At 39.8% G+C, this 14,875-nt stretch overlaps 1 protein-coding gene across 1 annotated transcript in view; it reads right to left on the bottom strand.

Moving 5' to 3' along the window:
* Window positions 1-3,304: 3,304 nt before the first annotated feature.
* The window catches only part of LOC102224771 (anthrax toxin receptor 1-like), a 46,574-nt gene continuing 35,003 nt past the window's right edge, over window positions 3,305-14,875 (bottom strand). Inside the window, exons 13-18 of the mRNA XM_014472756.2 lie at window positions 14,721-14,816; window positions 14,048-14,086; window positions 13,857-13,955; window positions 13,595-13,762; window positions 12,344-12,424; window positions 3,305-8,506 (exon numbers count right to left, since the gene is read on the bottom strand). Coding sequence (XP_014328242.2) covers window positions 8,243-8,506; window positions 12,344-12,424; window positions 13,595-13,762; window positions 13,857-13,955; window positions 14,048-14,086; window positions 14,721-14,816 — 747 coding nt within the window. The 3' untranslated portion in view covers window positions 3,305-8,242. The remainder of the gene's footprint in view (window positions 8,507-12,343; window positions 12,425-13,594; window positions 13,763-13,856; window positions 13,956-14,047; window positions 14,087-14,720; window positions 14,817-14,875) is intronic.

The following is a 14,875-nucleotide window of genomic DNA, read 5'->3' as shown; positions in this document are numbered from 1 at the left end:
GATATGGGCCACCTTGGAGTCGAACGAACAGTAGATTTGGCAAGAACCAGATTTTACTGGCCGAAAATGTACATGACCATAGATAAAATGGTTAAAGCCTGTGAGAGATGTGTTCGTCGAAAAACACATCCAGAAAAAGCTGCTCCACTTATGAACATTAAAACCTACCGACCTCTCGAACTGGTGTGCATTGATTTTTTATCAATAGAGCCAGATCGCTCAAACACTAAAGACATTCTAGTAATTACTGATCATTTTACAAAATATGCAGTGGCTATACCAACTCCAAACCAGCGAGCACAGACCATAGCAAAGTGCCTCTGGGAAAACTTCATTGTTCATTATGGTTTTCCTGAAAAGCTCCTTAGTGATCAGGGTGCTGATTTCGAATCAAAAACCATAAAAGAACTCTGTGAACTCATTGGCATGAGGAAAGTGCGCACAACCCCTTACCATCCTAGGGGAAATCCGGTTGAAAGATTCAACCGCACTCTTCTTCAAATGCTCGGAACACTTGATAAGTCAGATAAACTCCGCTGGAAAGATTTTGTCAAACCTCTGGTACATGCTTATAATTGTACAAAGAGTGATGTGACTGGATTCTCCCCGTACGAATTAATGTTCGGGAGACAGCCCAGATTACCCATTGATTTGATTTTCAGATTGCCCACCAATGCTGCTAAGCAGACTCATTCTCAGTATGTTGGCAATTTAAAATCTCGGTTGGAAGAAAGTTACCGTATTGCTACTAGCAAGGCAGGAAAGAACGCAAGTCGCAATAAAGCCAGATTTGACCGGCGAGTGATTGAATCAACCTTGCAGACAGGAGACCGAGTTCTCATACGAAATGTGAAGCTGCGTGGAAAACATAAATTGGCAGACAAGTGGGAGGAGGATGTTTATATTGTCCTCAAGCGAGCTGGAGAAATGCCAGTTTACACAGTTAAACCAGAAAGTAAAGATGGACCAGTGCGAACTCTGCACAGAGACTTGCTTCTGCCATGTGGATTCCTGTCAGTAGCTGCAGAAACTGAAACAGTCAAGCCTTGTCGAAACAGGAGGCCCAGAACAAGACAACGTCCAGTCGTCGAGAGTGAAGAGGAGATTATCTCAGATTTGGATGATGTACCTGATTGGACATTCTTCCCTCATGTTATGTCAAAACCTGATGCACATGTCGTGGTGCCTGAAACTCACAAGTTGAGTGAGCCTCCTTGTGCAGTCCGACACTCAGTAGAAACAGAGGAGTCTGAAAATTCCCTCTCACCTGATGCTCCAACAACTCAATCCCTTGTAAGAGATGGAAGTACTGGAGATATTCAGGGTGCATCAAGTGTCAACTCACCTGAAAATGTCAACTCACCTGAAAGTGTCAACTCACCTGAACAAGACAGATTATCCGAAGCAAACGTTTCACCTGAACTGAACTCAGTAAACAGATCCCCTCAGTGTTTCGATTTGCAGCAATCTGAAGAAACTCCTCCAGATAATGAGATGAGCTCAGATGCAGCATGCAATGATGGGTTTTGTGAAGTAAATGAACCTGTCACTGCCCAGCCTGAACCTTTAAAGTTTCTGACTGATGGACTTCAAGATGCTGAAACATCTCTCCGTCGATCTCAAAGAGTGCACACAAAGCCTAACAGATTAGATTATGTAACACTAGGAAATCCTCTGATGATGGTGGTGAATTCTCTGTTCCAGGGTCTAAGTGATGCATTGACTAGCTCCTTGAATGGTTTTGAGAATGTATCCCATAATTCCGTCAGGCATCCTTAAGCTGTGTGACTCCATGTCACATTGCAGATGCCCAGGGACGGGCATACCCTTCAGAGGGGAGGGTGTAACCCACATAAAGTGGGTATGCCACTTTAAGAGAAGAGGTTAAGGAAGCTGGGTGGTCTGCCTGGCCAATGAGAAGTTTGGTTTCCAGAGCGTCTGGACCAATCAGGGTGCAGGCTGCCGTTGTGGATCCCGCCCTTCTCCCCCGGGTCTGCAGTACCGTTGGTTTTGCTCTAGAGATCCGACGCGGTGAGACTGCTGAGCGGGGCAGCGCCAGAGTATGTATCCCGACAGTTAAAAGTATTTTTTACGTGCTGTATTAACTGTATTGTGGATAAACTCTTTTGTAAATAGATTTTATGTTGATTGTCCAGCTTTTGTGCTGGAAATTATTTATTAAATGAATACAAACTGAACTTCAGTTTTTTACCGTTAGAGCCGTTAGGAATCGTTGGCTCTTTCTGGCAGTTATTTCAGCTTGTTCTTCGTAGATAAAAGGTAAAATTTAGGCTTTAACATAATTTTATTTTATTAAGTTTATATTATTTAGATCAAATATGCCTTGTTACATCGTTTAGTGCCCCACGCATCCGGATTGAGACCCACTATACGGTTGTCTGAAGTGTGTCGCACTGAGATCGGTGAGCATATTCGGAGCCTTTTATTTGTGTTTTTGTCGTTTGTTACATTGTTGTTAAAAAAATATCCGTTGTTTTAGTAACTAGGTAATGTTTTGTTACTGTGTTGGAAAGAAGGATTAAAGCTAGAACGGCTTGGTAAAGTCCTGTATTTCTGCTGGTCCTGTCTGTTGACAGGTCAGGTTTTTTTTTATACTGGATCATTCCTGAAGTGGATCCCTCCTTTGATATTGATGGCGAGCCTTCCCACCTGGACCTAAAGAGAGAACCAGATTTCGTCTACCCCATTTGGAGTCATGCTGCACCCTGCGGTGTGGTAGGAGAGCAACATACATCTTCACACACGGTTATGTGTGAAACCTACAACTGACATTCTCCATTATTATTGTTTTTTTTATTTATTGATTTTTGGACAATACTGTTTGGATTGTTTTATTTCGGACATTGTGCCGCACAGCTGTGGTGGAAATTCTCCTGTGAATGAAGTTGAATCAAACCAAATTGGGATTAATTTGATTAATCTGCTGACTAATACAATTTGGAGTGCAGATTACCAGGGTGCACCCGAATTATTTGAAATTAAGAATTAGCACTTGGCCAAGTATTATTGTTATTTCTTTTTTTTTTTCATTTTATTGTGTGTAATTTTATTTTCATAATTGTGTGTTTTGTGCAACTGTTAATTGTGTGTTTTCTGTCACTAAAACCAGTTCTTTAAATACACCCAACTGCCCTTGTGTGTCATTTAAACACTCCACTGTGCTCCGATAGCCGAACCTATTGGCCCATTTATCCAAAATATATGTAATACCCTTCTCTACTGTGTTACACAAACATGCAGATATTGACATGGAAAATGTACAAAAATGATTTTTTTCCCAGGAGAAGGTTAAGAGCAAAACTTTATTGGTACTGTAAAAAAAAGTAATCAGCTAACAATAGCAAATCAACCATCTTTTACATTGTTTTTGATACTACTGGTTATACTGCTCATGTAAAAAGCTGTGAAAAGTTTCCTTCAAAGAGTAACAACATTTTTTTTAATTAATCAATTAGTTTGTCATAAAAAAACCCCAAAAGAACTAATGTAACCGTGTTTTGGGAAGCCTTAATGCTAATTCCAGCTCCTGAAGAACAACGATGTAAAATGCAACAGGTTTTTACACTTACATGTAATGTGACGTTTAGTCATTAAAGCATGCTAAAGACAATGATAATGATACAACTCAAAACAGGAGGAATGTGTAAATAACGACAAGGACATGAAGCTAAGTGTCTCGTCTGTGTCGTTCTGTTCAAGGCGATTACAACATAACATCGTAACTAATTCAACTGAAGCACAGGAACGTTTGAGTACAGTGAGTGAGTTGGCATGTTACAAAAATCGCTGAAACGCCCATGTTTCAAAATAATACAAATCATAACTGACATACGCAAAATGAAACAAAAATCCCAGAAGGCTTTGTAAAACTGGATTACAAGTGTGGCAAACGTCTTCTCTAGAGCCTTTGACAGGTCAGCGGGAAGAACTGGTGAAGTTTTTAATAGAAGAATATTCAATTTAGATATAATCAACCAGATGATTAGACCTTATGTCATGGTTGTTATTAATTTCCTATGAGTAAACAGAAATACCCCCGCCCCCCAAAAAAAGCCTTAAATTTTGTTGCAATTACCTACAGGCGATCTAAATAACCATTTTTCTGAATTCCTGTAGAGCTGAGCTGTACTGCGCTACTACTGCTAACTTTATAACACTGTCCACAATAACACAAATATTTTGCAAACATGTTTCTTCTTTGCTTGCACCTCCAATCCATGTACAAATAATTTTTTGGATTTAAAACAGAAAACATTTTTAAAAGCAGAGGGTTTTTTTTAATGCGGTGTGTGGCATATCTGTACAGACTGGATATCTGAAAAATACGTAATATAATGACACATAGACTCACTGTCACCTTCAATATCAGCTTCACCCAGCTGAGTGGATTCGAAGGAATTTTCCACAACTTTTTTTTTCTTTTTCTTCATTCCGACTCTCTTAATATTAAACCTCTACTGTAAACTAAAGAAACTCTTGCGGGGGAAATACCACGTAATACTGTGTTAGCCAAAATCAAGATTTTGAGGTTGTGAATATTAACTTTGTGGCCCCATACTGTGGTGGCATGGGTATGACAACATCAGCCATGCTTTTTAAAAAAAAAAATAGAATAAAAAAAAAAAAAATCAATCTAGCCAGGGCCTAATTTTACTCTTTTTTTTGTCAGTGCTAAAATCAACTGTTTTAAGTAATTAAAAAAACTAAATAATATTTAAAAAAACCTGATTCATTTTGCTGCCACCGAGAATATGTACTGATAAACAGTAATGTTTCTGTTAAGTTGCTATATCCCTTGATTAAGACAAGGTGGCGCTGCAGCCCACTTTTTGTGCTAATGCCCTAAAGATAATATCGTTTTATTTAATTATTCGTTTTTTGTCATTTTTAACTTTCTCAGATGTAAATTACATTAAATTGTACTCAACCTGTTAGTTTAAGCAACCTGTCTTACAGTGTAACTAAAGTGCCATGCAACGCTGACACGCCTAATATGATTTCCTTAACAGATAACTAATGTAGTTTTTAAATTCGCACAGTGTCAATGTCAGTGATTAGACACCTTGTCAATTGTTTCGATACTCTCCAGCATTTCTGTCGGGGAGTAAAATAAATTAGATGCTCTTTGAACTGCCCTGCAGTTGCAATGTGACCGGTGGTGAATGACAAAACTGAAAACGTAAAATACACAGAACGTCATTAAAATACAGTATCAAAAATGTTTTACAAAAAAAGGAAAAAAAAGAAGCAAAAAACCAAAAAAAGAGAGACCTGATTCTGATTTCTGGATGCTTGATTGCATTAGTTTCAGTGTCCAGATGCTAACAAAACAAACACATACTCTAGTTGCTCAACAGATGATGCGCTCGGATATCAAAACAAAATAAAACAAAAAATAAAAAAAGGGAACAAACATGCAAAACGATATATTCCCTCTCACCTTACTACAAAATTCAAACCTAAAACATGTCAATCAACATAACATTTAAAACACACCTGAAATACATAACAAAAAACACATATCCTCCCATTAGCTAAAACTGGGCCACAAATCTTAACCACACACTGTAATATTTATGCCATTAAATTGCTGGTATTTGCTGCTTTAAGGTGTCTCTGAGTGACATTTAACGCGGAAAAGTGCCACACCAAAACCTTCCGTTTGCCAATCCACGTCTCATTTTACATCTCATTTAAAACGTAACGTCTTGCCTTTACATCATCAGCCTAACTGGTTCTGGGTCAGCTCGCTCCTTTCACTAATTCGTACCGCTATGTTGAACCTACTGGATTCCATTTTTTTGTCTGTTCTTGTTTCTATTTGGCACTTATCATCAACAACCTTTTTCATACTGATATATTTAAGCCGTAGCGTATTTGACCCTTTGCACGTGACGTGATGCTCTTCAGAAACCGACCCACTCCACCATGACGGACGTCAACACAACCTATGCATGATTTAACTACCTGTGATTGGCAGCCTAATATCGCGTTTATTTAGTTGACTTCATAGGATGCTGCACAGACAAGGACGCAAAACAGACTTGTCATTTTATCGTAAACCTTTTGTTGAGGAAAGAAGGTAAGGCACAAAAATAGACAATAATATACTTGATAAGTATGATTAGTAAGATGCAATCAAATATTGCACTATGGAGATGCTATGCGTCTAATCATTAGTAACTATGGAGAAAATACCCCACCATCATGTAGCCTCCATGTACAAAAAAAACCCTAATAAGCTTATAGACTTTTGTACGTTTTTTTAGTCTGTGTCGGTGGAAGGGAAACAACGTTTATGATGTAGTGATACAAATCATTCAGGCAAATTTATCGTAAACCTTTTTACGATAAAAAAAAAAAAATCGGTGAAGTGTTTGTTGAATTGTTTGATCAACTCAACAAACACTTCAAGGGGACGAAGTGTTTGCGGGTCGCTTTCTAAGCTAGCTAGGAAGGATGGAGTCAAGACCGGTTCTTCCGAGATCAAAACCAAGGCTGAAGTCGAATGTTTGACTTCAACAAATATTTCAGGACATTGCTTTTTGTACACCAAAAATGCAAAAATTAATGGGGGAAAAAAAGTTATTTACTCAACAAAAACTACTTCTTGGTTTGAAATTAATACTGGTCATAATAAACTATTTAAGTTACTAAATGCAGCCACACATTAATACACATTCCCTAAACTGAATTAATCAGATTACATTGCACAATAGTTGTATGTTAAATGAAAAAAATTGAGAGATTAGTTTAATAAAAATGTGTCATTAAAAAAAAAGTCATAAATAATTAGATGTTAAAAAGCTCACTGTTCCTAAAACATATCCTGGACATATTAATAAATTATGAGGCATGTTAAAATGTCTAATAATTTGTGTGCCTAGTACATACAGGAACACAAATTGCCTCACAGGGGGAATTCCCAAAACGATCAGAGCCAATAGAACCAGTGGGATTTCCGAAAATCACCAACAGGGATGACACAAGGACAACAGAGTGCAGGAAGTGGAAATATTTTCGCTAACACGGATTATGGCCATAAAACATCGAAGGTTAAGACTGAATTTATGTTTTTGGCATGACGAAATAAGCCTTGTTTTTCCTCTTCATTGGCTGCTAGTTCTGTGAGTTTTGCTCGTAGTTCGACGATTCTCAGATCATTGGAAAGAGCAAAGTTTGTGTCTTAATTGAAAGCTGGTGTGGCTAAGACAATGTTTTAGCGCTGCTGCGTGTTTCTATGGTTATGCAAGTTTCACATTTACGTCTTATTATTAACCGAGGCCAACACCGGGGGAAAAAACCTCAAGACCGGTCTCGAGCCCTCCATTCCTGCTAACTAGTTCCAACTTTTGCCAATACCAATATCTATGAACCCCAACTAGGTAAGCTACATACACAGACAAATTAGCTTGAATTAAACGAGTGCAAGCTGTAGCTCTACTGGCAAAAGCAACGGCAGTCTTCTCTGGAGAATACTCCCATCAGTCACTTACTACGTCCAATATGGCGCCTCAACTGATCAATGACGTAGTTGCAAAGGGTCTATGCAATAATTCTATTTTAAAAATACTTAAAAAATACATTTTGGCTTAGTAAATTATGAATTATATATCGTGCAAAACTTATTGCGACAGACCCAACAAGTCGGGCACTAGATCATCAAAACTGCAAAGATACGAAATGGAGAAGGTGGCAAAAATAACTCAAAACTCAGTAGTTGATGAAGACAGACGATTTTGAAATATCTTTCAATACACATCGATAGACATCCCTTTCTTCTTTGCTTTGCTGTCCAGCAACAATCCTTTCAAGATCTCAGAAATGGCATTACGTGGTCTGTGTGAGACAGAATGTCAAGTTAAACCACAGTTCAAAGAAATGTTTTTGCCCATCGATTTATGCAGCATTTGCTTTGGCATTAGTTACAGAAAGCATTCAACTCAAGCACATTCTTAATCCGTAGTTAACCATGTAAAGGCACAAGAGCATGTCACACGACTATAATTGTGAGCTTGCAGCTTAGCTTGAGACTCTATTCCAGACGACAGAAGGAAGACACATGTCTCAGCATGCAGCTGGTCTTTGCTATAAGGCAGGAGGATACTTGGCAGCAGGACCACCTCCTTTAAGATTAAACACATGCTCAGACGGGTAGTAATATCAATGTGATATCAAAGTGTATAGGGCTGGGAGGGCAGAGGAGGTTTGTCTGTATGATTTAGGGTTGAAGGGAGGGTGGAGGACGGGCTGGTGGAGGACAAGGCGGCCCTGGAGGCGTGCGGGACGGCGGGGGCCCCGGAGGCACCTGGCCTGACTGTGGTGATCTGGTGGGTGGGCTGGAAGAGGTAGGAGATGAGGAGGTGGAGCGGGTAATGGGACGGTAGTCTGGCGGAGGCGGCGATGGTGCATGAATTGGAGTACGGGGTGGGGCCTTGGTTGCTGCTGAATCGTCTTTTACTCTTGTAAAGTTGATGCATCGACCCTGCACAGAAAGAAGTAAATATGAATGTTTAGGCAAACCAAATGGTAAGCGCAGAACACTTGGGTTGCACTCACACCAGTTCTGTTTAGTCCGCTTTAATCGAACTCTACTTAGGTTGCCTAGAAAGACCGGTTCGTTTGGGGAGGTGTGAATGTGCAATCGAACTCTGATGGAGATCAGAAAAGTAAACTCTGGTCCACCTAAAAACCTAGGTCTCGGTTTCATTAAATTGAACTCTGGTGTGGTTATAATGCACAGTGGATGCAAGCAGACCGGAGACGGCTCCAAAAATAGGAAGTGGACTATAGCGCAGGGCATTGTGGGTAGCCAAAACAAATTTGAGAGGCTAGAACCTGTTTTTATTGCATTGTGAAAATGAAGTAATGCAGACCCACTGCTACTTGTGGGGACTGAAGGCTGGTCCTCATGAGGAGAAGTACTCTAGGGTTGGGGTTTAGGTTCAGGACTAAGGTTAGGCTTAGTCCTGACCCACAGTCCTGAGGTTCTAGCATTGATAGGCTGACAACCAAGCCTAACCTCAGTCCTGAACCTTAGTCCTGAGTTAGGCTTAGGTTTAGGCATGCATTGGTATTGGTTGTGTTTTGGGTTAGGGAAAAGGCCATAAGCAATAGAAATAAATGAAAATGAATTGAGATTAAAGTCCTTGTGTTAACTCTTGAGATTTTTTTTTCCTGTCTTGGCAGAGGTAACAACAGATGCTGTACTTATCTGGACTGAAATACCTTGATAACATAAACTGTTTTGCGAAAATATTCCAATTTCCTAAACATTTCTTTGTTTGTTCTCTAAAGCTGTGCAGGACATCCATCCAACAGTCATAAAGTTTTCTGGCAATAAATTTACGTCCGTGTTTGTGAGGCATGGTCAGTCGGTTTGTGGAGACAGGCCTGGGTGTCTTCTGTTTTTGACATTAGCTTTTACCCTGTAACCAGCAAACTGCTGGTCCAGAAAGGGGATATAATACCAGCTCAGTATTATTCTGTCCCTCTGATGTAAGTGTCCTGTATGTGGTTTGGTGACACACACACACGCACACACACATGCCTACAATGACTGACTTTGTTCTCATATTTAGACTGGATGATCCTCAACATTCATGAGCACAAAGATTTAGCTAGCTTTCATCACATTTAATGCAAGATCTTTTCTCTGTCAGTACATCAGGGTGGCTTGGGATATACGGACACTTCTGCTCATTGTTAGCTCCTAGAGAAGAGAAATGGGATTTTGTTTTAGCATGAAACAATGTGACAGTTCGATGAGCTCAGCAATTTCCCCCTGGCAGTTTCAGACAGCAGACTGAACGCAACAGAACTGCATCCTGGATCACATTGAGCTGTTTATTGGCAATCGACAAACGAAAGAAAAACTAAGCGTTGAAACTGAACTGACATTTTTCTTCGTGTTATGACTCAGTAAGTCTGGTGGAAAAAAAAAAACACAATAAAGCTAACCCCGATGAATGTAGCATTCAAACGGCGCCTCAATTCAGAACGAGCCACAGTAGGTCATCATTGTGCAAGAATAGATTATTGTCAAAAAGTTTAGCAAGTAACAAAACCAACTCTGGATTTTAGCTAGCAAAGTTACGCCAGCTTCACAAAAGCATAGCAAACTCCATGTCCAGGACTTATCCAACGCTTCTGATATTGTTCCCTTTCTGCACATGGTAATGCTAACTTGAATAAAAGAACAATATGTGATATTAGGGCGAAGGTGAAGACTATTGAGCACCCAGCTAGATACATCCTTGTTACTGGAGGCTATAGCCATTCCAAAGCTAGCTACTGATCTGATTAGCTGGAACTGGCCACCACTGGCAAATGAGAGAGAGGCTACTGACTAGCATATGGTGACACAATGGTTTGCCTACTTCCTCTACAGTTGGCTAGCATTAATAGGCTGACAACAAACATACCTACGCTGGTCATCTATGCTAGTAGACATATATATATTTTAAAGAACATTTAATCACATATATGACATATTATCTATATTATGACATATAATATCTGTAGGTGACATACATTTGACTGCATCAGTGTGTTATTTTGTTAGAATTGACTTTAATCCAGCTCAACATCAGTTATTGTTAATCTAAGCTAGCTTTGGAATATGTAGCCTCCTGGAACAAAGACATAGCCAACACTAGGTGTGTAACATTCTGCATTTTGACCCTAGTACCACACCATAGAAACATGGGTGTACAAATAAGATGTTTTTTTAAATTGAAAAATTAAAAAAGGGGCTATTGTTCGTTCTCCTTAGCAATTGACTACCAGAACATTAAAAACTGAAGTATGTACTCACTGAGCCATAATTTTCACTCTAATTATTCCATACAGATTGTGACTTCAAAATAATGTACCCACCTTACAAGCTGCTGAAAATTATGAAGGATTATTTGAATAAAGAGAACAACAGTATACTGGATGTTTGTGAAGTATTTCTAAGCTCCCCCCAGGGGGAGCTTTGTTCTGACCGTAAAGCCTTTTCTTTCTCCACATTCATCGCTAGCTATTATGTGGCGCAATTTGATAGATGCTCTGGACATTAAAACAGAACCACGTGGTTCATCTGGTAAAGAGCTGAGCAAAAACAAACAAAAAAAAAATGCAGAAGACGCCTGTCCAACTACAAGGATATGAGCTGTGGTTCTGCTTTTCATCTAATTTATAGCGTCTAATGCAAAGCAGGTGTGAGAGAGGAATTGGTTCAACCGCATGCGCCGAGCCAGCTGAGGTGTTAGCTAGCTCAGAGACACCGGGGGTTTGAGGGAACAATGACTAGTCATTTCATACGACTGAAACGTTTTTTTTAAGCACTGGTTACCTCAGGGGGACTGTTTATGCTCTTGCTGTTTCACTCTAAAGAGGGTAATTGGATGGCTTAGAGACTCCAGTATAAATTTCCACGAATCCATATGCACACTGGGTCCAACGTTTGCAAGAAAGCGTTTGCTAATCCTTTCGGCTTGTATTTCTACAGGGGCGAGGGAAACGGTTCTAAAGCTTGTAGAGAGTAAAAACGTTTGATCAAATGAAGTCGTCTACTATAACTAGCTGCCTACAGAAATAATGATCTTGTTTGTGTTTCCAAAGGTTACAGATGCTAAATAAGTAGCATGTAAAATACCAGCCCTTCACATGGTCTCAGAACCAGTGTTTCTCTCCGTGTTCTACCACCAGAATGTCTCCAACAATCTGGCTAGCCCCAACCCTATACATCTCAAGTAAGGTTGTTATTATTAATGAAAATAAACTTTATTTAGATCGGGACAGCTCAATCATAAATGTCAACATTTGATGTGCTGTACCAGATCAACACCATAAGCTTATTCGTATCCAGTCCCTTGACAAGTCTAATCACAAACACAAACACACATGCAGGCAAACATTGACATAGTTAATGTTTACATATCTGAGCGGTTTTCAACCATTTTTTCCCCCCCAAGTTAGATTTCAAGTTACATGAAAAGATTTTGTTTACATATCTCTAATAATGAATCGAATCCCATCAGTCCTAAAATATGATACTGCAACATATTGTAGTAAAAGCAGATTTTGTTATATTTTAAGTAAAAAGAAAAGCTATTTTACACTCATTTCCATCATGAATTATTCCCTGTAAATTGTACACAATTCCCCCCCCCCCAAGATTCATATTTAGAAAGCATTGAATAGTGAAATAAATTAAGAATCTGTTTTACATTAGCTTTGGAAAACAATAATTTTACATAACCTTCCATCTAAGCCCACCAGTTTTACGTGGACTTAAAAGAAAGAGGCTGACATCTTTTAATTGTGAGTAACTTACATGATCACCAGGCTGGGGTCTCATCAGGGAGACCTGGTCATAACCGCGACGAAACAGAGCCCAGATGGCGTCCAGTTTACCCTGAGTAGCAGAGAATGGAGGGTTTCATGGTTACGTCATTGGAGTTATTTCTGACTTTATGTGGAGAGTTTATCACTTAATTTGTTTTAAGGCAAACTAACAAACTAAGAAATCATCCATGAGTCACTGAAGTGACTCTGTTTTGTGTTCTCCTGTGCAGGAATGTGTTTTGTAACCAAACCAACAACCAAAAATTGCTGTAAATAATATTATTTATGCACAAATGCAACATTTTGAGGAAGGTCATCAAAGTTGCGTAGTCTGCAGACTGGGATCGTTCAAATTCATATGGATCCAACCAGTTTAAAAGACTAATTTTACCAACACCAAGTGTTTGGTGAGTGTAAAAAAGAAAAAAAATTATTTCTGACAGAACGGTAGATCACGTTTTTTTTTCTTTTAAGCTGTTGAAGAGGAATATTTTTCATCCATACTCTACATGGCATTTCTAAATTTTAAGAATAATCTGCCTTTCTAGGTGGTGTCCTTACAGTACATACACTGTAATCAGCATGTGTGGAGAAGGGGGAGTGTGTATTTTTGTGTGTCCTTATATGAAAAAGGTACAGTGCTGCTACTGTCTGAAAGGCTTCATTCATAAAGTCAGCAGACAAGACACTCCTGGTATTTTTTACGTTTGCTTCCACTAATGTGAAATTTTCAAGATTCAGTGATTAAGAACTGAATAAACAAAAAGTGGTTTTAGCTAGATTCCAACGTGGTTTTGGCTTTCCAAAAAAGAGTCAAGGTGCTAAGGTGGAAATGGAAACACATTTAACCAAACAAGTTCTGACGAAACAAATGTTTACCTCACATGACCGATCAGCTGTTTATTTCTTGATCTTTCTCTACTTCTTTGTACAGCTTGTATCATAGCTAATGCTGGTTGACATGACAGAAAAAATACAACTTGTCTGATAGCAACACATTCTTGAAAACCTCTCTCCATTTTTCTGTAGTCCATGCTAGTTAGCAACCTCTCCTTTCTGTTACAGCGTCAGTGGCTGACGAAATTACAGTTTACATAGCCTGCTTAATTTGCGGCAAATCAAATCACTTTTTTTTTTCTTGTAGCATTTTGGAAGTTTGCTGAAAATGTGCGTGGCAATTGGACTGAATCACAGCTAGCGTGTTCTCAGTGGTCCTGTGGGAGTCTGCGGCAGTGTGTACCTGGATGGGTGTGTACCACTTGCGGTTTTGAGGCGGCTTCTTGTTGTGAGCTTTCTTGGGTTTGGGCTCGTAAGGTTCGTACTCCTGCTCCGGCATCTTCACCACTGCGTTCTTCGGCTTCTCCAGCTTAGCCCCTTCCTCGGTGGATCCTTTACCGCCCCATCGTACCTGCAGGCAGTGGGCGACGCAGGAACGGTTAGTGACCTGTTTTTGGTTTTTATCAGAGTCGTCTGGTTGAACTGCATCAATGTGATTTAATCACCTCCATCCTCTTGATTCCTCCGATTCCCCTTCCTCCATAATATGAGGCGTCCACAGTGGGCCACTTCTTCTTTGGCAGGCCATCGTCGTCATCTGATTCCTGAAAACACAGAAATGAGACTTCTTTCATTTTGCAACATTCCTAGTTAAATTTCTGATTGCCTTGGTGTGTGTGTAGCTGTTTGGACTCACAGGCTCAGGAGGCGGAGGAGGTGGAGGCTCCTTGATCACCTGTGGACAAGAAAGGATCTTCACAACAACGTACATCATTTCTGCTTCTATCTGACTAACTGAAGAATGAAACGTTTATGAAAAAAATGTTTGTTTTTATTTTACATATTTTCTGAAACTGTCACTATGTATGGTAGGAGACAGATAATCTGAGAAAAAAAAAATCAAGCTCCTCTGCCTTTTCCCAATGCTTATTAGAAACAACCAATCAGAGCCAGGAGGCGGGTCTTACCGTTGTCAATCACCCTCATGTCCTCTGTCACGCATTTTTGATAGCATAGTCTGTCATGAATGCTAAGCTAGTTATGTGATGATAAACAGTTTTCCTGTAATGTTACGTTTTTTTTCTGCCATTAGCATATTTAGCCAAGAGTTCACCAGATTGATTAACAGCACCGAGCCCCTCCTCCTGGCTGTGATTGGTTGTTTTTGGTCGGGAGCTGTGCATTTCTTCAGACGGCATTAGCAGGTGGAGCTGGATCTTTTCACAGATTATCTGCCTCATAAATACTGTCACGACATGGTGACAGTTAACAAATATGCAGCTTTAAGGCTTCATCATATCCAGTGAACTTGTGGTTGAAGAGCGCATCAGTCCTGGTCTTAACAATAGAAAGATATTAGAGTTTCTTACCACGGTGCAGCACAGAGGCCAGAACCACCACATGAAGAGGAGGGCCAGCAGGAGGAACAACACCAGCAGCGTTATCAGCAGGATGGTGCCATCAAACTGGACAACGCACACACAAAGCAGGAGCAGATTTACTACCGGTGAACAGCTTCAGGAGA

Source organism: Xiphophorus maculatus, chromosome 10 (genome assembly GCF_002775205.1).
Source record: "Xiphophorus maculatus strain JP 163 A chromosome 10, X_maculatus-5.0-male, whole genome shotgun sequence".
NCBI lineage: Eukaryota > Metazoa > Chordata > Actinopteri > Cyprinodontiformes > Poeciliidae > Xiphophorus > Xiphophorus maculatus.
The sequence above is the reverse complement of the archived record's forward strand: the minus strand, read 5'-3'. Positions and strand labels throughout refer to the sequence as shown.